This window comes from Oncorhynchus tshawytscha, unplaced genomic scaffold (genome assembly GCF_018296145.1).
Source record: "Oncorhynchus tshawytscha isolate Ot180627B unplaced genomic scaffold, Otsh_v2.0 Un_contig_17836_pilon_pilon, whole genome shotgun sequence".
NCBI classification, from domain to species: Eukaryota; Metazoa; Chordata; class Actinopteri; order Salmoniformes; family Salmonidae; genus Oncorhynchus; species Oncorhynchus tshawytscha.
In genome coordinates, this window is record NW_024608895.1 from 34342 (window position 1) to 61485 (window position 27144).

Sequence of the window (27144 nt, forward strand, 5' to 3'; positions counted from 1 at the left end):
GTGAAAGCGGACTATAGTTTGTTTACCTACAAATAATTCAAACGAATTCATCCCACATTGTCAATCTTATTTTATTAATAAAAGGCATGAAAAAATGTAAAGTCATCTTACAAAACATAAGTAAAGGGATAGTTGACCCAAATGACAAAATGACACATTGGTTTCCTTACCATGTCAGCGGCCTTTGGACAAGGTTTAGTTTCCCACTGTTTCTACACGCTAACATTTTTGCATGAACCCATCATTTTAAATGAACTTTATAAAATGTTTTTATTATAGAAGTACTGTATAAATCATATCCTAATTTTATAAATAAGAAATATAAAATGGAATCTGTCAGCAGATAATAAATACCTTTCTACAAGAATATATTTTTAGCATAATTTACTGACAACGAAGGACATAGATTGCTTTCATTCAACCAAATGAACATCACGTCTCGTCACATAGCAGGGCTGGATTTCCTAAAAGCATCGTAGCACTAACTTTAATTCCATTGAAACTAAATGGACGAAAGATTATCATAGTGCTACGATGCTTTTTGGGAAACCAGCCCAGATCCATACAGTCATTTAGAGAAAGGGAGATTTGAAACCATCTACAGTATCATGTGGCTGAGTGGCCAGGCCATTTAACCAGAGCCAGGTCATTTAACCAGGGCCAGCAATGACTAAGTCAGACATATGGATAAGTTAACCCTCTCTCACAGCAGGCTATGTACTGTATGCATGTGTCATTTAGAGTAGTGAAGTTGCCCTAGATGCTGGTCTGGGGTCTGTTTTGTGTTTTTAACCTCTAATGGTTAAGATTAGGATTCGGGGAGGGCAAGCAGATCCTAGATCAGCTTTGTCACTCCTGGGTGGTCATGGAGACAGAGAGTTGTTCCTCTGTAGCTTTGTCACTCCTGGGTGGTCATGGAGACAGAGAGTTGTTCCTCTGTAGCTTTGTCACTCCTGGGTGGTCATGGAGACAGAGAGTTGTTCCTCTGTAGCTTTGTCACTCCTGGGTGGTCATGGAGACAGAGAGTTGTTCCTCTGTAGCTTTGTCACTCCTGGGTGGTCATGGAGACAGAGAGTTGTTCCTCTGTAGCTTTGTCACTCCTGGGTGGTCATGGAGACAGAGAGTTGTTCCTCTGTAGCTTTGTCACTCCTGGGTGGTCATGGAGACAGAGAGTTGTTCCTCTGTAGCTTTGTCACTCCTGGGTGGTCATGGAGACAGAGAGGAGTTCCTCTGTTCTGAGGAGGCCTCTGTTGTACAGATCAATCTTATTCATCATTCTCTGCTTGGCAGGGTTGTCCACTATACGGAGGGAAGAGAAGCTGAGGTCACCTGTAACATAGACAGAACAATTCGAATTAAACCAGTATGTGACTCTGACTCAACATTGGCTGCTGTGTAATGAAGAAATTTTCTCTGAAATCTTGATTTTTATACAACCAGGTTCTAAAGCTAAAACAGTAAAACAGTGTTTTCCTTGATCCTTTGACCAGACCTGGATAAACTCCAGGTCCTTGTTACAGTCTATAGGGAGTTAGTCTATAGGTAGTTAGTCTATAGGTAGTTATAGTCTATAAGTAGTTAGTCTATAGGTAGTTAGTTTATAGGGAGTTAAAGTCTATAGGTAGTTACAGTCTATAGGTAGTTACAGTCAGTCTATAGGTAGTTATAGTCTATAGGGAGTTAGTCTATAGGTAGTTACAGTCTATAGGTAGTTACAGTCTATAGGTAGTTAGTCTATAGGTAGTTAGTCTATAGGTAGTTACAGTCTATAGGTAGTTACAGTCTATAGGTAGGTAGTCTATAGGGAGTTACAGTCTATAGGTAGTTACAGTCTATAGGTAGTTATAGTCTATAGGGAGTTATAGTCTATAGGTAGTTACAGTCTACAGGTAGTTAGTCTATAGGTAGTTAGTCTATAGGTAGTTCATCTATAGGTAGTTAGTCTATAGGGAGTTATAGTCTATAGGTAGTTAGTCTATAGGTAGTTAGTCTATAGGTAGTTACAGTCTATAGGTAGTTGGTCTATAGGGAGTTATAGTCTATAGGTAGTTAGTCTATAGGTAGTTAGTCTATAGGTAGTTAGTCTATAGGGAGTTACAGTCTACAGGTAGTTACAGTCTATAGGTAGTTAGTTTATAGGGAGTTAAAGTCTATAGGTAGTTACAGTCTATAGGTAGTTACAGTCAGTCTATAGGTAGTTATAGTCTATAGGTAGTTAGTCTATAGGGAGTTACAGTCTATAGGTAGTTAGTCTATAGGGAGTTACAGTCTATAGGTGCTTATAGTCTAAAGGTAGTTAGTCTATAGGGAGTTACAGTCTATAGGTAGTTACAGTCTATAGGTAGTTACAGTCTATAGGTAGTTAGTCTATAGGTAGTTAGTCTATAGGTAGTTACAGTCTATAGGTAGTTACAGTCTATAGGTAGTTAGTCTATAGGTAGTTACGGTCTATAGGTAGTTCTAGTCTATAGGTAGTTAGTCTATAAGTAGTTAGTCTATAGGGAGTTATAGTCTATAGGTAGTTATAGTCTATAGGTAGTTACAGTCTATATGTAGTTACAGTCTATAGGTAGTTACAGTCTATAGGTAGTTAGTCTATAGGGAGTTACAGTCTATAGGTAGTTAGTCTATAGGTAGTTATAGTCTATAGGTAGTTAGTCTATAGGGAGTTACAGTCTATAGGTAGTTACAGTCTATAGGTAGTTAGTCTATAGGTAGTTAGTCTATAGGTAGTTACAGTCTATAGGTAGTTACAGTCTATAGGTAGTTAGTCTATAGGTAGTTACGGTCTATAGGTAGTTCTAGTCTATAGGTAGTTAGTCTATAAGTAGTTAGTCTATAGGGAGTTATAGTCTATAGGTAGTTATAGTCTATAGGTAGTTACAGTCTATGTAGTTACAGTCTATAGGTAGTTACAGTCTATAGGTAGTTAGTCTATAGGGAGTTACAGTCTATAGGTAGTTAGTCTAGAGGTAGTTAGTCTATAGGTAGTTAGTCTAGAGGTAGTTACAGTCTATAGGTAGTTAGTATAGAGGTAGTTACAGTCTATAGGTAGTTACAGTCTATAGGTAGTTACAGTCTATAGGTAGGTACAGTCTATAGGTAGTTACAGTCTATAGGGAGTTAGTCTAGAGGTAGTTACAGTCTATAGGTAGTTAGTCTAGAGGTAGTTACAGTCCATAGGTAGTTAGTATAGAGGTAGTTACAGTCTATAGGTAGTTAGTATAGAGGTAGTTACAGTCTATAGGTAGTTAGTATAGAGGTAGTTACAGTCTATAGGTAGTTAGTCTATAGGGAGTTATAGTCTATAGGTAGTTAGTCTATAGGTAGTTACAGTCTATAGGTAGTTAGTCTATAGGGAGTTATAGTCTATAGGTAGTTAGTCTAGAGTAGTTACAGTCTATAGGTAGTTAGTCTAGAGGTAGTTACAGTCTATAGGTAGTTAGTCTAGAGGTAGTTACAGTCTATAGGTAGTTAGTATAGAGGTAGTTACAGTCTATAGGTAGTTACAGTCTATAGGTAGTTAGTCTATAGGGAGTTATAGTCTATAGGTAGTTAGTCTATAGGTAGTTACAGTCTATAGGTAGTTAGTCTAGAGGTAGTTACAGTCTATAGGTAGTTAGTCTAGAGGTAGTTACAGTCTATAGGTAGTTAGTATAGAGGTAGTTACAGTCTATAGGTAGTTACAGTCTATAGGTAGTTAGTCTAGAGGTAGTTATAGTCTATAGGTAGTTAGTCTAGAGGTAGTTACAGTCTATAGGTAGTTAGTCTATAGGGAGTTATAGTCTATAGGTAGTTAGTCTAGAGGTAGTTATAGTCTATAGGTAGTTAGTCTAGAGGTAGTTACAGTCTATAGGTAGTTAGTCTAGAGGTAGTTACAGTCTATAGGTAGTTAGTATAGAGGTAGTTACAGTCTATAGGTAGTTACAGTCTATAGGTAGTTAGTCTATAGGTAGTTATAGTCTATAGGTAGTTATAGTCTATAGGTAGTTACAGTCTATAGGTAGTTACAGTCTATAGGTACAGTCTATAGGTAGTAGTTACAGTCTATAGGTAGTTATAGTCTATAGGTAGTTAGTCTATAGGTAGTTACAGTCTATAGGTAGTAGTTACAATCTATAGGTAGTTACAGTCTATAGGTAGTAGTTACTGTCTATAGGTAGTAGTTACAGTCTATAGGTAGTTACAGTCTATAGGTAGTTACAGTCTATAGGTAGTTACAGTCTATAGGTAGTTACAGTCAGTCTATAGGTAGTTATAGTCTACAAGTAGTTACAGTCTATAGGTAGTTAGTCTATAGGTAGTTACAGTCTATAGGTAGTTACAGTCTATAGGTAGGTACAGTCTATAGGTAGTTACAGTCTATAGGGAGTTAGTCTAGAGGTAGTTACAGTCTATAGGTAGTTAGTCTAGAGGTAGTTACGGTCTATAGGTAGTTCTAGTCTATAGGTAGTTAGTCTATAGGTAGTTAGTCTATAGGGAGTTATAGTCTATAGGTAGTTATAGTCTATAGGTAGTTACAGTCTATATGTAGTTACAGTCTATAGGTAGTTACAGTCTATAGGTAGTTAGTCTATAGGGAGTTACAGTCTATAGGTAGTTAGTCTAGAGGTAGTTAGTCTATAGGTAGTTAGTCTAGAGGTAGTTACAGTCTATAGGTAGTTAGTATAGAGGTAGTTACAGTCTATAGGTAGTTACAGTCTATAGGTAGTTACAGTCTATAGGTAGGTACAGTCTATAGGTAGTTACAGTCTATAGGGAGTTAGTCTAGAGGTAGTTACAGTCTATAGGTAGTTAGTCTAGAGGTAGTTACAGTCCATAGGTAGTTAGTATAGAGGTAGTTACAGTCTATAGGTAGTTAGTATAGAGGTAGTTACAGTCTATAGGTAGTTAGTATAGAGGTAGTTACAGTCTATAGGTAGTTAGTCTATAGGGAGTTATAGTCTATAGGTAGTTAGTCTATAGGTAGTTACAGTCTATAGGTAGTTAGTCTATAGGGAGTTATAGTCTATAGGTAGTTAGTCTAGAGGTAGTTACAGTCTATAGGTAGTTAGTCTAGAGGTAGTTACAGTCTATAGGTAGTTAGTCTAGAGGTAGTTACAGTCTATAGGTAGTTAGTATAGAGGTAGTTACAGTCTATAGGTAGTTACAGTCTATAGGTAGTTAGTCTATAGGGAGTTATAGTCTATAGGTAGTTAGTCTATAGGTAGTTACAGTCTATAGGTAGTTAGTCTATAGGGAGTTATAGTCTATAGGTAGTTAGTCTAGAGGTAGTTACAGTCTATAGGTAGTTAGTCTAGAGGTAGTTACAGTCTATAGGTAGTTAGTCTAGAGGTAGTTACAGTCTATAGGTAGTTAGTATAGAGGTAGTTACAGTCTATAGGTAGTTACAGTCTATAGGTAGTTAGTCTATAGGGAGTTATAGTCTATAGGTAGTTAGTCTATAGGTAGTTACAGTCTATAGGTAGTTAGTCTATAGGGAGTTATAGTCTATAGGTAGTTAGTCTAGAGGTAGTTATAGTCTATAGGTAGTTAGTCTAGAGGTAGTTACAGTCTATAGGTAGTTAGTCTAGAGGTAGTTACAGTCTATAGGTAGTTAGTATAGAGGTAGTTACAGTCTATAGGTAGTTACAGTCTATAGGTAGTTAGTCTATAGGTAGTTATAGTCTATAGGTAGTTATAGTCTATAGGTAGTTGTAGTCTATAGGTAGTTACAGTCTATAGGTACAGTCTATAGGTAGTAGTTACAGTCTATAGGTAGTTATAGTCTAAGGGTAGTTAGTCTATAGGTAGTTACAGTCTATAGGTAGTAGTTACAATCTATAGGTAGTTACAGTCTATAGGTAGTAGTTACTGTCTATAGGTAGTAGTTACAGTCTATAGGTAGTTACAGTCTATAGGTAGTTACAGTCTATAGGTAGTTACAGTCTATAGGTAGTTACAGTCAGTCTATAGGTAGTTATAGTCTACAAGTAGTTACAGTCTATAGGTAGTTAGTCTATAGGTAGTTACAGTCTATAGGTAGTTAGTCTATAGGTAGTTACAGTCTATAGGTAGTTACAGTCTATAGGTAGTTAGTCTATAGGTAGTTACAGTCTATAGGGAGTTACAGTCTATAGGGAGTTACAGTCTATAGGTAGTTAGTCTAGAGGTAGTTATAGTCTATAGGTAGTTAGTCTAGAGGTAGTTACAGTCTATAGGTAGTTAGTCTAGAGGTAGTTACAGTCTATAGGTAGTTAGTATAGAGGTAGTTACAGTCTATAGGTAGTTACAGTCTATAGGTAGTTAGTCTATAGGTAGTTATAGTCTATAGGTAGTTATAGTCTATAGGTAGTTAGTCTATAGGGAGTTATAGTCTATAGGTAGTTAGTCTAGAGGTAGTTATAGTCTATAGGTAGTTAGTCTAGAGGTAGTTACAGTCTATAGGTAGTTAGTCTAGAGGTAGTTACAGTCTATAGGTAGTTAGTATAGAGGTAGTTACAGTCTATAGGTAGTTACAGTCTATAGGTAGTTAGTCTATAGGGAGTTATAGTCTATAGGTAGTTAGTCTAGAGGTAGTTATAGTCTATAGGTAGTTAGTCTAGAGGTAGTTACAGTCTATAGGTAGTTAGTCTAGAGGTAGTTACAGTCTATAGGTAGTTAGTATAGAGGTAGTTACAGTCTATAGGTAGTTACAGTCTATAGGTAGTTAGTCTATAGGTAGTTATAGTCTATAGGTAGTTATAGTCTATAGGTAGTTATAGTCTATAGGTAGTTACAGTCTATAGGTAGTTACAGTCTATAGGTACAGTCTATAGGTAGTAGTTACAGTCTATAGGTAGTTATAGTCTATAGGTAGTTAGTCTATAGGTAGTTACAGTCTATAGGTAGTAGTTACAATCTATAGGTAGTTACAGTCTATAGGTAGTTACAGTCTATAGGTAGTTACAGTCTATAGGTAGTTACAGTCAGTCTATAGGTAGTTATAGTCTACAAGTAGTTACAGTCTATAGGTAGTTAGTCTATAGGTAGTTACAGTCTATAGGTAGTTAGTCTATAGGTAGTTACAGTCTATAGGTAGTTACAGTCTATAGGTAGTTAGTCTATAGGTAGTTACAGTCTATAGGGAGTTACAGTCTATAGGGAGTTACAGTCTATAGGTAGTTAGTCTAGAGGTAGTTACAGTCTATAGGTAGTTAGTCTAGAGGTAGTTACAGTCTATAGGTAGTTAGTCTAGAGGTAGTTACAGTCTATAGGTAGTTAGTATAGAGGTAGTTACAGTCTATAGGTAGTTACAGTCTATAGGTAGTTAGTCTATAGGGAGTTATAGTCTATAGGTAGTTAGTCTATAGGTAGTTACAGTCTATAGGTAGTTAGTCTATAGGGAGTTATAGTCTATAGGTAGTTAGTCTAGAGGTAGTTATAGTCTATAGGTAGTTAGTCTAGAGGTAGTTACAGTCTATAGGTAGTTAGTCTAGAGGTAGTTACAGTCTATAGGTAGTTAGTATAGAGGTAGTTACAGTCTATAGGTAGTTACAGTCTATAGGTAGTTAGTCTATAGGTAGTTATAGTCTATAGGTAGTTATAGTCTATAGGTAGTTATAGTCTATAGGTAGTTACAGTCTATAGGTAGTTACAGTCTATAGGTACAGTCTATAGGTAGTAGTTACAGTCTATAGGTAGTTATAGTCTATAGGTAGTTAGTCTATAGGTAGTTACAGTCTATAGGTAGTAGTTACAATCTATAGGTACTTACAGTCTATAGGTAGTAGTTACTGTCTATAGGTAGTAGTTACAGTCTATAGGTAGTTACAGTCTATAGGTAGTTACAGTCTATAGGTAGTTACAGTCAGTCTATAGGTAGTTATAGTCTACAAGTAGTTACAGTCTATAGGTAGTTAGTCTATAGGTAGTTACAGTCTATAGGTAGTTAGTCTATAGGTAGTTACAGTCTATAGGTAGTTACAGTCTATAGGTAGTTAGTCTATAGGTAGTTACAGTCTATAGGGAGTTATAGTCTATAGGTAGTTATAGTCTATAGGTAGTTAGTCTATATGGAGTTATAGTCTATCGGTAGTTAGTCTATAGGTAGTTATAGTCTATAGGTAGTTAGTCTATAGGTAGTTACAGTCTATAGGTAGTTACAGTCTATAGGGAGTTACAGTCTATAGATAGTTAGTCTATAGGTAGTTATAGTCTATAGGTAGTTAGTCTATAGGTAGTTACAGTCTGCAGGTAGTTACAGTCTATAGGTAGGTACAGTCTATAGGGAGTTACAGTCTATAGGGAGTTACAGTCTATAGTTACAGTCTATAGGTAGTTACAGTCTATAGGTAGTTATAGTCTATAGGTAGTTACAGTCAATAGGTAGTTATAGTCTATAGGTAGTTATAGTCTATAGGTAGTTAGTCTATAGGTAGTTAGTCTATAGGGATTTATAGTCTATATGTAGTTATAGTCTATAGGTAATAGGGATTTACAGTCTATAGGTAGTTACAGTCTATAGGTAGTTACAGTCTATAGGTAGTTATAGTCTATAGGTAGGGCCTTGGGCTTAAACCTGGTTAGGTAAGGTGGTGAGGTATAACTCCTGGTCCCAAACATAATACTTGCCTTGAGGGAGGTCTGAGGGGCAGGGAGTAAACCCATTGGCTCTACAGTCCTCACAGCCCAGTCCATTCACCTCAGCTGAACAGCTACATTGGACTGGCCAGCTACCGTAAAGATCCACTGGCTCTCCATTGGTCTGTAGGCTCTGGTCAGCCTCATCAGCCCCTAGCGCTGCTCTTTCCCCAGCCCCCTCCAGTGACAGGTGTCTGCTCCGCTCCCCACTGCCCAGATAGGTGACCTCTGACTGGCTACACTCACAGGGCCCTCCCTGAGCTGGAGCTGGCTGTGGGTTCTCAACGGGGTAACTGTGCAGCTCATCATCCTCCACAGGCACACTGGGGCTGGGGTTGGAGCTGGGGCCCTGTCCCGTCTGGGCAGGAGAGGCAGGGGGAGCTGGGGCCTCGTCGGTCAGCGTGTGGGGCTGGTCTTCAGGTGGGCACGGCAGGGGAAGCAGCTGGCTCAATACCTGTAACACCTGGAACAGGTAGGTTGGGGGAGATCACCCATTTCATTACTGTAAAAGACAATGTGCTATCAATGATTTACCTGTAAATAAAAGCAGTCATCGAGTATAACTCATAAAGTCAATATTTACTAAGTCCACAGATGTCGAGAGGCTGTAAATGACTTCAGTTCTCATTTGTCTAGTCAGCCCCTCACCTAGCTACAGTATTCACCTAGCTACAGTATTCACCTAGCTACAGTATTCACCTAGCTACAGTATTCACCTAGCTACGGCATTCACCTAGCTACGGTATTCACCTAGCTACAGTATTCACCCAGCTACAGTATTCACCTAGCTACGGTATTCACCTAGCTACGGTATTCACCTAGCTACGGTATTCACCTAGCTACAGTATTCACCTAGCTACAGTATTCACCTAGCTACAGTATTCACCTCACCTAGCTACGGTATTCACCTAGCTACAGTATTCACCTAGCTACAGTATTCACCTAGCTACAGTATTCACCTAGCTACAGTATTCACCTAGCTACAGTATTCACCTAGCTACAGTATTCACCTAGCTACAGTATTCACCTAGCTACAGTGTTCACCTAGCTACAGTATTCAGTCCAGACCTAAGAGAACTCTAGTTCTAACGATGCTTTCAGGGAAACAAAGAGTTACTTTGGAGATGACTACAACTACTTGAAAACAGATCCTCAAAAAATGACTACTTTAAAATAACTATTTGAATACAGATCTCAGGAAGTGACTACATTTCAGAAACTATTGGATTGGCTGTCTTCACCTAATGACAGGGCTGTATCTAGAACTGCATGTTGGATTGGCTGTCTTCACCTAATGACAGGGCTGTATCAAGAACTGCATGTTGGATTGGCTGTCTTCACCTAATGACAGGGCTGTATCTGGAACTGTATGTTGGATTGGCTGTCTTCAACTAATGACAGGGCTGTATCTAGAACTGCATGTTGGATTGGCTGTCTTCAACTAATGACAGGGCTGTATCTAGAACTGTATGTTGAGGATAGAAATAGAATGAATAGAGCCCAATCTCCTATCCTATTCCAATATGACAGTCATATTTCATCTACACAATACATTTCTACGTGAACATTCTGTAAATGTCCAATCTCCTGAATGTCATTGCCCCAGGTGTACATTATCAAGTCAAACCAATTCTATATATTTTTTACAGATAAGTATAAGTTGTGATGCTCAACTACAGATGTAGGATCTTACTTTGATCACACTTTTGTTGCTGAGAATTTTCCTGCACAGCAGAAAATGCAAACTTGTAGTGTATTTGAGATTTGAAAAGGCGTCTAAAGTTTGTAATATTGACTTTAACATTTCAGATTTGATTTGCCCTCATGAAAAAATGTGTCCAACAATACAAAAATGTCCATTAAACGATAATCCACATAATAGGATTATTTTCCTGCTGTAGCAAACTGGCTCAAACTAAGATCCTACATCTGTACTGTATGACTCTTTCAACAGGCCACTGAAAAGGTTGAAAGCTGCAATTCATTTTATAATACCTGAAAAATACTGCAGAGTAATTCAAATCCATTTGCAAACAACGTCGAACCTCTTTGTCCGTCTGACAGGAAGTGTTCTTGTTTGAAACATACACTACACCATCTTTAAAGGGATACTTTACTCAGAATATAAACTAACATGACTTTCCCACCTACCTTGGCTGTGGTTGATTTGAGAAGGCGGTTTTGGGATATTTCGTTGGCTTTCGACACTTAATAGCCATATTTTGTTACTGTTAACATTCTCAGTACCGTTGAACATTAAACTGTTCTTGTGCCGCAGGAAAACAACTGTAATTACCTTGTATTTGCATTTTGTTACATAATAATTTGGTAATTGCATAGATATTTTATTAATTTTTCCCGGTAGGTTGACTGAGAACACATTCTCATGTACAGCAACAACCTGGGGAATAGTTACAGGGGAGAGGAGGGGGAGGAATGAGCCAATTGTTAGCTGGGGATGATTAGGTGACCACGATGGTATGAAGGCCAGATTGTGAATTTAGCCAGGACACCGGGGTTAACACCCCTACTCTTACGATAAGTGCCATGGGATCTTTAATGACCTCAGACACCTGTTTAACGTCCCATCCGAAAGACAGCACCTTACACAGGGCAGTGTCCCCAACTACCGTCCTGGGGGATTGGGATATTTATTTTTAGACCAGAGGAAAGAGTGCCCCCTACTGTCCCTCCAACACCACTTCCAGCAGCATCTGGTCTCCCATCCAGGGACAGACCAGGACCAACCCTGCTTAGCTCCAGAAGCAAGCCAGCAGTGGGATGTAGGGTGGTATGCAGGGTGGTATGCAGGGTGGTATGCTAGGTGGTATGCAGGGTGGTATGCTGGGTGGTATGCAGGGTGGTATGCTGGGTGGTATGCACGGTGGTATGCAGGGTGATATGCAGGGTGGTATGCTGGGTGGTATGCTGGGTGGTATGCAGGGTGGTATGCAGGGTGATATGCTGGGTGGTATGCAGGGTGATATGCTGGGTGGTATGCACGGTGGTATGCAGGGTGATATGCAGGGTGGTATGCAGGGTGGTATGCAGGGTGGTATGCTGGGTGGTATGCAGGGTGGTATGCTGGGTGGTATACAGGGTGGTATGCTGGGTGGTATGCAGGGTGATATGCTGGGTGGTATGCAGGGTGGTATGCCGGGTGATATGCTGGGTGGTATGCAGGGTGGTATGCAGGGTGGTACAGTCTATAGGTAGTTACAGTCTATAGGTAGTTACAGTCTATAGGTAGTTACAGTCTATAGGTAGTTAGTCTATAGGTAGTTAGTCTATAACTCTACCTAAACTATCTTCAACTACCTCAAGTATTTCAAAAGTTGGCATTTTCAAACAAACTACAAAATACAACTATTTTCTGCCCAGGTCTGATTCAGGTCTGATTCAGGTCTGATTCAGGTCTGATTCAGGTCTGATTCAGGTCTGATTCAGGTTTGATTCAGGTCTGATTCAGGTCTGATTCAGGTCTGATTCAGGTCTGATTCAGGTTTGATTCAGGTCTGATTCAGGTCTGATTCAGGTCTGATTCAGGTCTGATTCAGGTCTGATTCAGGTCTGATTCAGGTCTGATTCAGGTCTGATTCAGTGGAAAATCAAACAAACAGTCCTACCCTGAACCTTGACTCTAAAAGTCAGGTTCATGTCCCTATTCTCACATTTACCCAACTCAGTAAAGTAGAATTGAAATGAAGTAAATTAAACCTGATTGCATTGAATTGTATTGAGTCGACTCACATTCTCCATGGTGGGTCTGTTGCGTGGTCGTGTAGAGGTGCAGTCCAGGGCTAGACGCAACAAGGTAAAGGACATAGAGTGGGGACAAAGACCAGCTCTCGGGTCCAGATACTGAAGACAGGAGTCTACACTGCCAGTGTCCTCTACCTCTCCACGTAGGACGTTTCTCTGGACGGGAGGGAGGGAGGATGAACCAGAGCGCATGTATCCAGCAACACAACATTATTTCATGTGTTTAGCAAGCATTTCAATACAATGTGCAATTCTAGTCTTACCAGCAGGGTGTGTTTAGGAGTCTCCTCTCTAGCTTTCCGTCCCGTTATCATTTCCATTATAACCTAAAGAACAAATAGCTTCTTATTAACAGGTTCTGGTCATAGACATCCAAGCAATTCACAAACAGCTGTGTTCTGGCATTCAGATCAGTTTATCTAGTATTAGTCGCAAGTAGCTGACAAAGACCACGTCTGTTGAAAGAGTATTGTTTTGTCACGCGCTCCCTAACTCACCACTCCCAAACTGAACACGTCTGTTGAAAGAGTATTGTTTTGTCACGCGCTCCCTAACTCACCACTCCCAAGCTGAACACGTCCAGACTGACAGACAGCTTTCCGTCTCGTATGTATTCCTCCGGCAGGTAGCCCAGGGTTCCGAAGGTCGTATCCAAGGTAACGGTGCAGCTCTGACTGACGGAGTGGGGTCTGAGACGGGCCGTCCCAAAATCAGACAGCTTGGGCTGCAGCCGCTCGTCCAGCAGTATGTTAGAACTACACAGAGAGAATACGCTTTGGAACTCAGGTGTGACAGGGTTCTTTAGAACTACACAGAGAGAATACGCTTTGGAACTCAGGTGTGACAGGGTTCTTTAGAACTACACAGAGAGAATACGCTTTGGAACTCAGGTGTGACAGGGTTCTTTAGAACTACACAGAGAGAATACGCTTTGGAACTCAGGTGTGACAGGGTTCTTTAGAACTACACAGAGAGAATACGCTTTGGAACTCTGGTGTGACAGGGTTCTTTAGAACTACACAGAGAGAATACGCTTTGGAACTCAGGTGTGACAGGGTTCTTTAGAACTACACAGAGAGAATACGCTTTGGAACTCTGGTGTGACAGGGTTCTTTAGAACTGAGAATACGCTTTGGAACTCTGGTGTGACAGGGTTCTTTAGAACTACACAGAGAGAATACGCTTTGGAACTCTGGTGTGACAGGGTTCTTTAGAACTACACAGAGAGAATACGCTTTGGAACTCAGGTGTGACAGGGTTCTTTAGAACTACACAGAGAGAATACGCTTTGGAACTCAGGTGTGACAGGGTTCTTTAGAACTACACAGAGAGAATACGCTTTGGAACTCAGGTGTGACAGGGTTCCTTAGAACTACACAGAGAGAATACGCTTTGGAACTCAGGTGTGACAGGGAGTCAGTTAAGAACAAATTCTTATTTACAATGACGGCCTAGGAACAGTGGGTTAACTGCCTTGTTCAGAGGCAGAACGACAGATTTTTTTTTACCTTGTCAGCTCAGGATTTGATCTTGCAACCTTCCGGTTACTAGTCCAATGCACTAACCACAAGGCTCTCCTGCCACTAACCACTAGCCTAGGGGGTGAAAGGGGGTGAGGTGAGTGACTAGACTAGAGGTTTGAGCCGGTACCTTGTGATGTTATAGACTAGAGGTTTGAGTCGGTACCTTGTGATGTTATAGACTAGGGGTTTGAGCCGGTACCTTGTGATGTTATAGACTAGAGGTTTGAGCCGGTACCTTGTGATGTTATAGACTAGAGGTTTGAGCCGGTACCTTGTGATGTTATAGACTAGAGGTTTGAGCCGGTACCTTGTGATGTTATAGACTAGGGGTTTGAGCTGGTACCTTGTGATGTTATAGACTAGAGGTTTGAGCCGGTACCTTGTGATGTTATAGACTAGAGGTTTCAGCCGGTACCTTGTGATGTTATAGACTAGAGGTTTGAGTCGGTACCTTGTGATGTTATAGACTAGGGGTTTGAGCCGGTACCTTGTGATGTTATAGACTAGAGGTTTGAGCCGGTACCTTGTGATGTTATAGACTAGGGTTTGAGCCGGTACCTTGTGATGTTATAGACTAGAGGTTTGAGCCGGTACCTTGTGATGTTATAGACTAGAGGTTTGAGCCGGTACCTTGTGATGTTATAGACTAGAGGTTTGAGCCGGTACCTTGTGATGTTATAGACTAGAGGTTTGAGCCAGTACCTTGTGATGTTATAGACTAGAGGTTTGAGTCGGTACCTTGTGATGTTATAGACTAGAGGTTTGAGCTGGTACCTTGTGATGTTATAGACTAGAGGTTTGAGCCGGTACCTTGTGATGTTATAGACTAGAGGTTTGAGCTGGTACCTTGTGATGTTATAGACTAGGGGTTTGAGCCGGTACCTTGTGATGTTATAGACTAGAGGTTTGAGCCGGTACCTTGTGATGTTATAGACTAGAGGTTTGAGCCGGTACCTTGTGATGTTATAGACTAGAGGTTTGAGCCGGTACCTTGTGATGTTATAGACTAGAGGTTTGAGTCGGTACCTTGTGATGTTATAGACTAGGGGTTTGAGCCGGTACCTTGTGATGTTATAGACTAGGGGTTTGAGCCGGTACCTTGTGATGTTATAGACTAGAGGTTTGAGCCGGTACCTTGTGATGTTATAGACTAGAGGTTTGAGCCGGTACCTTGTGATGTTATAGACTAGAGGTTTGAGCCGGTACCTTGTGATGTTATAGACTAGAGGTTTGAGCCGGTACCTTGTGATGTTATAGACTAGGGGTTTGAGCCGGTACCTTGTGATGTTATAGACTAGAGGTTTGAGCCGGTACCTTGTGATGTTATAGACTAGAGGTTTGAGCCGGTACCTTGTGATGTTATAGACTAGAGGTTTGAGCCGGTACCTTGTGATGTTATAGACTAGAGGTTTGAGCCGGTACCTTGTGATGTTATAGACTAGGGGTTTGAGCCGGTACCTTGTGATGTTATAGACCTTGTGATGTTATAGACTAGGGTTTGAGCCGGTACCTTGTGATGTTATAGACTAGAGGTTTGAGTCGGTACCTTGTGATGTTATAGACTAGAGGTTTGAGTCGGTACCTTGTGATGTTATAGACTAGGGGTTTGAGTCGGTACCTTGTGATGTTATAGACTAGAGGTTTGAGTCACACCTTGTGATGTTATAGACTAGGGGTTTGAGCCGGTACCTTGTGATGTTATAGACTAGGGGTTTGAGCCGGTACCTTGTGATGTTATAGACTAGGTTTGAGCCGGTACCTTGTGATGATGACTAGAGGTTTGAGCTCCTTGTGATGTTATAGACTAGAGGTTTGAGGCACCTTGTGATGTTATAGACTAGAGGTTTGATGCAGGATGTTATAGACAGGGGTTTGAGTGACTTGTGATGTTATAGACTAGAGGTTTGAGCCGGTACCTTGTGATGTTATAGACTAGGGGTTTGAGCCGGTACCTTGTGATGTTCCCACAGACCACAGTGCAGGGCTGAGCCATGTGTAGGTGATGTACAGCCTTAGCCGTCCCCTTGATGATGTCCAGACGCTCCAGCCATGAGAGAGGAGGCACTACGTTCTACAGAGAGATGCAGGAAGGGAAACATGTGACCATTTAAACACCAATAGACCTACTACCATACAGTCTGTCCACCACAGAGACACGCTGACATGTTACCATTTAAACACCAATATACCTACTACCATACAGTCTGTCCACCACAGAGACACGCTGACATGTTACCATTTAAACACCAATAGACCTACTACCATACAGTCTGTCCACCACAGAGACACGCTGACATGTTACCATTTAAACACCAATATACCTACTACCATACAGTCTGTCCACCACAGAGACACGCTGACATGTTACCATTTAAACACCAATACACCTACTACCATACAGTCTGTCCACCACAGAGACAGATACGCTGATATGTTCGGCATTGAAATAGAATAGAATAGTAGTTTAGTAGAATTGAATGGAAGCTTATTGTCCATCAGAGGACGGACATTTGCCTTTACAGTAACACGACCTACAACTAGAATAGGTAATACAACCTACAACTAGAATAGGTAACACAACATACAACTAGAATAGAATACAACCTACAACTAGAATAGGTAATACAACCTACAACTAGAATAGGTAATACAACTAGAATAGGTAATACAACTAGAATAGGTAATACAACCTACAACTAGAATAGGTAATACAACCTACAACTAGAATAGGTAATACAACTAGAATAGGTAAGACAACTAGAATAGGTAATACAACCTACAACTAGAATAGGTAACACAACCTACAACTAGAATAGGTAATACAACTAGAATAGGTAATACAACCTACAACTAGAATAGGTAATACAACTAGAATAGGTAATACAACCTACAACTAGAATAGGTAATACAACCTACAACTAGAATAGGTAACACAACCTACAACTAGAATAGGTAATACAACCTACAACTAGAATAGGTAATACAACCTACAACTAGAATAGGTAACACAACCTACAACTAGAATAGGTAACACAACCTACAACTAGAATAGGTAATACAACCTACAACTAGAATAGGTAACACAACCTACAACTAGAATAGGTAATACAACCTACAACTAGAATAGGTAATACAACCTACAACTAGAATAGGTAATACAACTAGAATAGGTAATACAACTAGAATAGGTAATACAACCTACAACTAGAATAGGTAATACAACTAGAATAGGTAAAACAACTAGAATAGGTAATACAACCTACAACTAGAATAGGTAATACAACCTACAACTAGAATAGGTAATACAACTAGAATAGGTAAGACAACTAGAATAGGTAATACAACATACAACTAGAATAGGTAATACAACTAGAATAGGTAAGACAACTAGAATAGGAAATACAACTCACAACTAGACTAGAATAGGTAATACAACCTACAACTAGAATAGGTAATACAACCTACAACTAGAATAGGTAATACAACTAGAATAGGTAAGACAACTAGAATAGGTAATACAACCTAGAACTAGAATAGGTAATACAACCTAGAACTAGAATAGGTAATACAACCTACAACTAGAATAGGTAACACAACCTGAAGAAAATGTGTGAGCTTGTGCATAGTGTCTCAACTGAAGAGGTTCTGGATCTCACCTGTTGGGAAGGTAAGGGGTATAGAATAGAATATCTCACCTGGTCATGCAGTCTGTGGAACAGAGATCCATTGGGAAGGTAAGGGGTATAGAATAGAATATCTCACCTGGTCATGCAGTCTGTGGAACAGTGTTGGGAAGGTAAGGGGTATAGAATAGAATATCTCACCTGGTCATGCAGTCTGTAGAACAGAGATCCATTGGGAAGGTAAGGGGTATAGAATAGAATATCTCACCTGGTCATGCAGTCTGTGGAACAGTGTTGGGAAGATAAGGGGTATAGAATAGAATATCTCACCTGGTCATGCAGTCTGTGGAACAGAGATCCGTTGGGAAGATAAGGGGTATAGAATATAATATCTCACCTGGTCATGCAGTCTGTGGAACAGTGATCCATTGGGAAGGTAAGGGGTATAGAATAGAATATCTCACCTGGTCATGCAGTCTGTGGAACAGAGATCCATTGGGAAGATAAGGGGTATAGAATAGAATATCTCACCTGGTCATGCAGTCTGTGGAACAGTGATCCATTGGGAAGATAAGGGGTATAGAATATAATATCTCACCTGGTCATGCAGTCTGTGGAACAGTGATCCATTGGGAAGGTAAGGGGTATAGAATAGAATATCTCACCTGGTCATGCAGTCTGTGGAACAGAGATCCGTTGGGAAGGTAAGGGTATACCAGCCAGTAACGATCCCCATCAGAGTAACAACCCAACAGCTCTAAGATGTTAGGATGCTGGTAGCTGAAAGATAAACAGGCAGATTTGATGATTAGTAACAGGCAGATATTTACCTTTATTTAACCAGGTAAGTCATTGACAACAGATTTTCTCCTTTTTTTTTACAATTAGGAGAAGATGTGTGTATGGAAGACTATAGATGTCATAATGGATTTCAGAGGTAAATATTTACGCAGAAACCATCTAAAATGGAGGATTAATGGAGTAGGTAGACATACAGAAACCATCTAAAATGGAAGATTAATGGAGTAGGTAGACATACAGAAACCATCAAAAATGGAGGATTAATGGAGTAGGTAGACATACAGAAACCATCTAAAATGGAGGATTAATGGAGTAGGTAGACATACAGAAACCATCTAAAATGGAGGATTAATGGAGTAGGTAGACATACAGAAACCATCAAAAATGGAAGATTAATGGAGTAGGTAGACATACAGAAACCATCTAAAATGGAAGATTAATGGAGTAGGTAGACATACAGAAACCATCTAAAATGGAGGATTAATGGAGTAGGTAGACAGAGGATTAATGGAGTAGGTAGACATACAGAAACCATCTAAAATGGAGGATTAATGGAGTAGGTAGACAGAGGATTAATGGAGTAGTTAGACATACAGAAACAGTCTAAAATGGAGGATTAATGGAGTAGGTAGACAGAGGATTAATGGAGTAGGTAGACATACAGAAACCATCTAAAATGGAGGATTAATGGAGTAGGTAGACAGAGGATTAATGGAGTAGTTAGACATACAGAAACAGTCTAAAATGGAGGATTAATGGAGTAGGTAGACAGAGGATTTATGGAGTAGACATACAGATGATGAACTTCCATCTCTCTCCTGAATAGATCCCACAACTTCCTCCATGAGGCTTTCTGCACCTGTACAGACCAACGAAGAAGACCAACAAACACTTGAACTGTGTTGCGTATGTCCTCAGTCCTTTTGAAGCACATGACCAAATAAATGTCTCTCTAGTTGAATAATGACCTGTATTATATTTCATCTCCATTAAGCCAGGGTCATTTTGAAAAGATGACTTTTATAAATGGAGCACTGTATGGAGTAGGTGTGTCAGTACCTGCTTGAAGAGCTTGACAGCGAAGGTTTCATTTCCCTTTATCACTCTGTAGACAGCAGAGAAGCTGCCCACAGAGATCTTCATGTCCTGGTGAAAATGTCTAGTTCCCTCTATGACGTCTGAGTAGGTGATCACAAGCCTGTGGTTTCTACCTAGCAACAGAGTGAAAACACTAAGCCTGTGGTTTCTACTGAGCAACAGAGTGAAAACACTAAGCCTGTGGTTTCTACCTAGCAACAGAGTGAAAACACTACGCCTGTGGTTTCTACCTAGCAACAGAGTGAAAACACTACGCCTGTGGTTTCTACCTAGCAACAGAGTGAAAACACTAAGCCTGTGGTTTCTACCTAGCAACAAAGTGAAAACACTAAGCCTGTGGTTTCTACCTAGCAACAGAGTGAAAACACTAAGCCTGTGGTTTCTACCTAGCAACAAAGTGAAAACACTACGCCTGAAAACACTAAGCCTGTGGTTTCTACCTAGCAACAGAGTGAAAACACTACGCCTGTGGTTTCTACCTTTACGCCTGTGGTTTCTACCTAGCAACAGAGTGAAAACACTACGCCTGTGGTTTCTACCTAGCAACAGAGTGAAAACACTACGCCTGTGGTTTCTACCTAGCAACAGAGTGAAAACACTAAGCCTGTGGTTTCAACCTAGCAACAGAGTGAAAACACTAAGCCTGTGGTTTCTACCTAGCAACAGAGTGAAAACACTAAGCCTGTGGTTTCTACCTAGCAACAGAGTGAAAACACTAAGCCTGTGGTTTCTACCTAGCAACAGAGTGAAAACACTACGCCTGTGGTTTCTACAAGGTGAGAATACTTAGAACATACGCAGAGTAACGAGGAAAAACCTCAGCATTCTCGCTAGTACTTTTACACACAATGAGTCGTATGGCTACGTCCCAAACAGCACCACATTCCCTACGTAGTGGACTACTTTTGACCCATGGGCACTATTTAGGGAATAGGGTGCCCATTTGGGTTGTACCCTATGAAACCGGTCGTCAATGAAACCACAAAATAAAAAGAGAAGTGAAATAGGGAATTGGATACTTCTCAGAAGCTTACTCTCATAGGATGTTTGACATAATGCCCTCAATATTATTTATGGGTCTGTTGTAACTAGGGACCATCTCAACACATCAGTCTGTTGTAACTAGGGACCATCTCAACACATCAGTCTGTTGTAACTAGGGACCATCTCAACACATCAGTCTGTTGTAACTAGGGACCATCTCAACACATCAGTCTGTTGTAACTAGGGACCATCTCAACACATCAGTCTGTTGTAACTAGGGACCATCTCAACACATCAGTCTGTTGTAACTAGGGACCATCTCAACACATCAGTCTGTTGTTTCTAGGGACCATCTCAACACATCAGTCTGTTGTAAGGGACCATCTCAACACATCAGTCTGTTGAATCTAGGGACCATCTAGGGACCATCTCAACACATCAGTCTGTTGTAACTAGGGACCATCTCAACACATCAGTCTGTTGTTTCTAGGGACCATCTCAACACATCAGTCTGTTGTAACAAGGGACCAGAGGTGTGATGTTTTTCTAGGGACATCCAACACATCATAAGAACGTGGACCAGTAGTACCAACACATCAGTCTGTTGAATACAGGGATTCCTACTGAAACAATGAAATGACTCAGCAATCTAATGTATTCATCTCATTAGGAATATTAAAAGGTGGACAGAAAAATCACAAGACAGAAAAAAAATGTCAAATTAAAAGAATAATAAGATCGTCACATACATCGGATAGGTGCAGTCTAATGTATTGTTTTACAAGGTAGTAGTACGGCGCCCCTGGAACGAAATAGGCTTAAGTGCCTTGCTCAAGGGCACACAGGCAGTTTTTTCACAATGTCGGCTCAGCAGCCTTTCAGTTATGTACCTTCACTTGAAACAGGATCATGAGACTGGTTCCAACCAGGTTGGGTCGACTCGCTGGCAGGTTGGGGTGGCTGAGAAAACAGGACGTGGTGACGAAGACACACACAACACGGAACATACAACAGACAACGGTTAGTACAGTGTAACTAAGGATGAATTACAGGGTGACCCATGAACTAGCCTACATAGACAACAGTTATTACAGGGCGACACATGAACTAGCCTACATAGACAACAGTTATTACAGGGTGACACATGAACTAGCCTACATAGACAACAGTTATTACAGGGCGACACATGAACTAGCCTACATAGACAACAGTTATTACAGGGTGACAACTGTTATGGATCATAACATTATAAGTTGATCATGAATAGTAGCCTATCACGGGTGAGGAGGGGAGGGGTTTGATTAATAGATACATCAGGACATAACTAGTAGCCTACCGTGGGTAACTGAGGAGGGGAGGGGTTTGATTAATACATACATCAGGACATAACTAGTAGCCTACCGTGGGTAACTGAGGAGGGGAGGGGTTTGATTAATACATACATCAGGACATAACTAGTAGTCTAACCTAAGGATGAATTACAGGGCGACTCATGGGTAACTGAGGAGGGGAGGGGTTTGATTAATACATACATCAGGACATAACTAGTAGCCTACCGTGGGTAACTGAGGAGGGGAGGGGTTTGATTAATACATACATCAGGACATAACTAGTAGTCTACCGTGGGTAACTGAGGAGGGGAGGGGTTTGATTAATACATACATCAGGACATAACTAGTAGCCTACCGTGGGTAACTGAGGAGGGGAGGGGTTTGATTAATACATACATCAGGACATAACTAGTAGCCTACCGTGGGTAACTGAGGAGGGGAGGGGTTTGATTAATACATACATCAGGACATAACTAGTAGTCTACCGTGGGTAACTGAGGAGGGGAGGGGTTTGATTAATACATACATCAGGACATAACTAGTAGCCTACCGTGGGTAACTGAGGAGGGGAGGGGTTTGATTAATACATACATCAGGACATAACTAGTAGCCTACCGTGGGCTGAGGAGGGGGGTTTGATTAATACATACATCAGGACATAACTAGTAGCCTACCGTGGGTAACTGAGGAGGGGAGGGGTTTGATTAATACATACATCAGGACATAACTAGTAGCCTACCGTGGGTAACTGAGGAGGGGAGGGGTTTGATTAATATATACATCAGGACATAACTAGTAGCCTACCGTGGGTAACTGAGGAGGGGAGGGGTTTGATTAATACATACATCAGGACATAACTAGTAGCCTACCGTGGGTAACTGAGGAGGGGAGGGGTTTGATTAATACATACATCAGGACATAACTAGTAGTCTACCGTGGGTAACTGAGGAGGGGAGGGGTTTGATTAATACATACATCAGGACATAACTAGTAGCCTACCGTGGGTAACTGAGGAGGGGAGGGGTTATCCCTGCTGCTCTTTGATGGTCCACTGTTGGGAAGGAATGCTGTGTTTCTGAAAGGACAACATTTCACTGTTTTATTGACCACTAATAACATCGACCTACATTATCAACCATCAGTGTGGCAGGACACTGAAAATGTTCAGTCTGTCTGATTGCTAAATGTTGTGTTGACAGTGTTGAGTGCTTTGCACACGAACAGAGGAAGTTTACCCAACAATGACATTACAGAAGTGAAACCAAAGGGTATTTGCTTCAGTGAAAAACAAGCTACAGTTGTGGAAGTCGTAACGTGTGGAATACTATACGAAACTGACACAAACTGCAGTGTGGTATAGGTCTATTAATAGGTTGCCTTACCTTGAGGAATAAAGAGCTGTAGAGCTCTGTAGTGACCCATATCCTCCAACACCTTCACAAGGTCCCCAACAGTTTTGTTCTGTTGCGCCCACGACCAGATGAGTTCTCGCGTGGGGCTCTTGCCTATTGCCTCCAGCCTCTCGGCGCGTCGCACCTCCGTCCAACTTGGCACGATACGCGCCGCTGAAGGGGACAGATAAAGGAGAGAAATAAGCGTGTTAACAACAGGAAACACGTTCTTATAGTGCGTGGGCGTATTGGCCGTCTGGCAATTCTGGCAAATGCCAGAAGGGCCGGACCATCTTTTAACAGGGTGGGCTGGTCGAAATTGATCCCAAAATATATATATATATAAAAAATGTATTTAAAAAATGACACGGCTGGTGATTTTATATGCCTTTTGCTCAATTTCTCTGTTGTTATAATAATCTATACTGAGCATTTGGCTGACCAGTGAGCAATGGTCGGCTCCCCTAACCAGACGGGTCAGGCCAGTTTTATGATTGGCTGAGCTGAGGTGGAGCAAATTCACATTCAAAGTCAAACGCAGATTATCAAAGAGAGTGAGACCCGCTCTCTGTCAGTCACTTATCAGTGAGAGCCTCTCTGTCAGTCACTTATCAGTGAGACCTGCTCTCTGTCAGTCACTCTGCCAGTCACTTATCAGTGAGACCTGCTCTCTGCCAGTCACTTATCAGTGAGAGCCTCTGAGACCTGCTCTCTGTCAGTCACTTATCAAAGAGCTCTCTGAGTCACTTATCAGTGAGACCAGGAAGACTCACGCACACTGACACAGATCCTGTGTCCTACTGTTGCCAGTTAGGCCTCATAGGTTGGCTGTATATTGTATACAATAGTCTCTTCAGCCCGGCAAGGCAACGAGGGTTTCTGATCTGTAGCAGAGAGGAAGAGCCGTGTATCTGGCACCTCATTGGCTAGAGGGGTCCTACCTTATCTCATGTTACACGCCTGCCTTCCATCTTTGATGATACACCTGTATGTATTTCCATTGTTAAAGCGGGCCGCTTGACTCGTCAACATAATAGATCACATTTAACTGTAGTGACTAGGGAGTCCGGTGTCGGATTCCATTTAACTGTAGTGACTAGGGAGTCCGGTGTCGGATTCCATTTAACTGTAGTGACTAGGGAGTCCGGTGTCGGATTCCATTTAACTGTAGTGACTAGGGACTCCGGTGTCGGATTCCATTTAACTGTAGTGACTAGGGAGTCCGGTGTCGGATTCCATTTAACTGTAGTGACTAGGGAGTCCGGTGTCGGATTCCATTTAACTGTAGTGACTAGGGAGTCCGGTGTCGGATTCCATTTAACTGTAGTGACTAGGGAGTCCGGTGTCGGATTCCATTTAACTGTAGTGACTAGGGACTCCGGTGTCGGATCACATTTAACTGTAGTGACTAGGGACTCCGGTGTCGGATTCCATTTAACTGTAGTGACTAGGGAGTCCGGTGTCGGATTCCATTTAACTGTAGTGACTAGGGAGTCCGGTGTCGGATTCCATTTAACTGTAGTGACTAGGGAGTCCGGTGTCGGATTCCATTTAACTGTAGTGACTAGGGAGTCCGGTGTCGGATTCCATTTAACTGTAGTGACTAGGGAGTCTGGTGTCGGATTCCATTTAACTGTAGTGACTAGGGAGTCTGGTGTCGGATTCCATTTAACTGTAGTGACTAGGGAGTCCGGTGTCGGATTCCATTTAACTGTAGTGACTAGGGAGTCTGGTGTCGGATTCCATTTAACTGTAGTGACTAGGGAGTCCGGTGTCGGATTCCATTTAACTGTAGTGACTAGGGAGTCCGGTGTCGGATTCCATTTAACTTTAGTGACTAGGGAGTCCGGTGTCGGATTCCATTTAACTGTAGTGACTAGGGAGTCCGGTGTCGGATTCCATTTAACTGTAGTGACTAGGGACTCCGGTGTCGGATTCCATTTAACTGTAGTGACCAGGGAGTCCGGTGTCGGATTCCATTTAACTGTAGTGACTAGGGAGTCCGGTGTCGGATTCCATTTAACTGTAGTGACTAGGGAGTCCGGTGTCGGATTCCATTTAACTGTAGTGACTAGGGAGTCCGGTGTCGGATTCCATTTAACTGTAGTGACTAGGGACTCCGGTGTCGGATTCCATTTAACTGTAGTGACTAGGGACTCCGGTGTCGGATTCCATTTAACTGTAGTGACTAGGGAGTCCGGTGTCGGATTCCATTGCACATCCACCGTCATTGGAGGCTGGAAAGTCCCGTCTGAAATGTAATTTGCCTCATCGGGAGGGCCCGTCACTGCTTGCCTCAAACGATGCACACCGCTGGAAATCTGTCCACATCCACAGAAACTAGTCCCATCTTTCTATGACAAACACAGATGGTTTATTATTGAATTAAATAAAAAAATTAAAAAACAGTAATTATTTGTTTTCTCATGATTTGTTTTCTCAATCACTCACTCACTCACTCACCCCTCACTCACTCACCCCCTCACTCACTCACTCACCCCCTCACTCACTCACTCCATTCACCCCTCACCACTCACTCACTCACTCACCCCTCACTCACTCACTCACCCCTCACTCACTCACTCACCCCCCCTCACTCACCCCCTCACTCCTCACTCACTCACTCACTCACTCACTCACTCATTCACTCACCCCCTTCACCACTCACCCCCTCACTCACTCACTCTCACTCATCCCCTCACTCACTCCACTCACTCACTCACTCACTCACCCCCTCACTCACTCACCCACTCACTCACCCACTCACTCACTGAAATGTAATTTCCTCACTCACCCACTCACTCACCCCCTCACTCAATCACTCACTCACTCACTCACACATCCACACTCACTCACTCCCATCCCTTTCACTCACTCACTCACTCACTCACCCCCTTCACTCACTCACCCCCTCACTCACTCACTCACCCCCACTCACTCACTCACTCACTCACCCCCTCACTCACTCACCCCCTCACTCACTCACCCCCTCACTCACTCACTCACTCACCCCCTCACTCACTCACTCACTCACTCACTCACTCACTCACCCACTCCCTCACTCACTCACTCATTTTTACCCATGACATAGTACCACAGTAGTACCATGGTATTAATGAAAGTAGCATTGTAGTATCATGGTATTAATAAAAGTACCATAGTAGTACCATGGTATTAATGAAAGTACCACAGTAGTATCATGGTATTAATAAAAGTACCATAGTAGTACCATGGTATTAATGAAAGTACCACAGTAGTATCATGGTATTAATAAAAGTACCATAGTAGTACCATGGTATTAATGAAAGTAGCATAGTAGTATCATAGTAGTACCATGGTATTAATGAAAGTACCACAGTAGTACCATGGTACATTTTTGTTAGGGGAGAGCAAGCAAGAGGCAAATGCCCTCGAAGAGGGGTTATGAAGCAGTGATGATGTGAGTTGCTAACATACCAGCGCTTACTGTACATTTCTGACCCCGTCTGCCGATGTTATAGTGACATTATACTATGTGCTATACACTAACAGCGTTACATAGTGCGGTGGGGGAAAAAACGAAATGTTTATTTATCACAGATGAGATCGTTAACATGTAATCTACACAACCTGTACCACAGTGTACACAACACTTCCGTTTAGGTAAACCCGTAATGATTCCGTTTAAACCGCGCACAGAAAGTCATACTTTGTTCACATTACTCACCGAGCCCTCGCCATCCGAGGCTGTCATCACCGCTGTCGATTATCTTACAAAACTTCTCCATCAAAACTGGGGGAACATCATACAGGTACATAGACGAGTCCATCTCAACTGCGACTGAGCTGGAACCTTATTATCGTCAAAAGAATCTAACCTATGTGAAGCTAGCCACAATAAAGATCAGCCACAATAGTTGAATTTGAGGTTTCACTTTCAAAATAAAAGTTCGTTATTGAACGCGATTCAAATGGTTACAAATAGTTGAATCATGACATATTTTGACTAGATAAATGCTAAACAAGGTTGGAATGTTGTTATATAAATAAA

At 41.4% G+C, this 27144-nt stretch overlaps 1 protein-coding gene and 1 long non-coding RNA gene across 2 annotated transcripts; both read right to left on the reverse strand.

Annotated features, from left to right (window-relative positions):
* Positions 1 to 55: 55 nt before the first annotated feature.
* LOC121843936 (interleukin-1 receptor-associated kinase 3-like) lies at positions 56 to 27080 on the reverse strand. The gene is given in 14 exon segments (XM_042313828.1): positions 56 to 1329; positions 8593 to 9064; positions 12352 to 12519; positions 12627 to 12689; positions 12923 to 13118; positions 15839 to 15957; positions 18175 to 18289; positions 19105 to 19169; positions 19370 to 19521; positions 21283 to 21352; positions 22723 to 22784; positions 22787 to 22798; positions 23106 to 23288; positions 26821 to 27080. Coding segments are annotated over 14 exon segments (1917 nt in total). The 5' UTR covers positions 26924 to 27080; the 3' UTR covers positions 56 to 1192.
* Positions 13994 to 15527, reverse strand: LOC121843937. The gene is made up of 2 exons (XR_006081805.1): positions 15397 to 15527; positions 13994 to 14912 (listed from the first exon to the last, which is right to left on the reverse strand). It is a non-coding gene; the product is annotated as an uncharacterized LOC121843937 (long non-coding RNA).
* Positions 27081 to 27144: the final 64 nt, after the last annotated feature.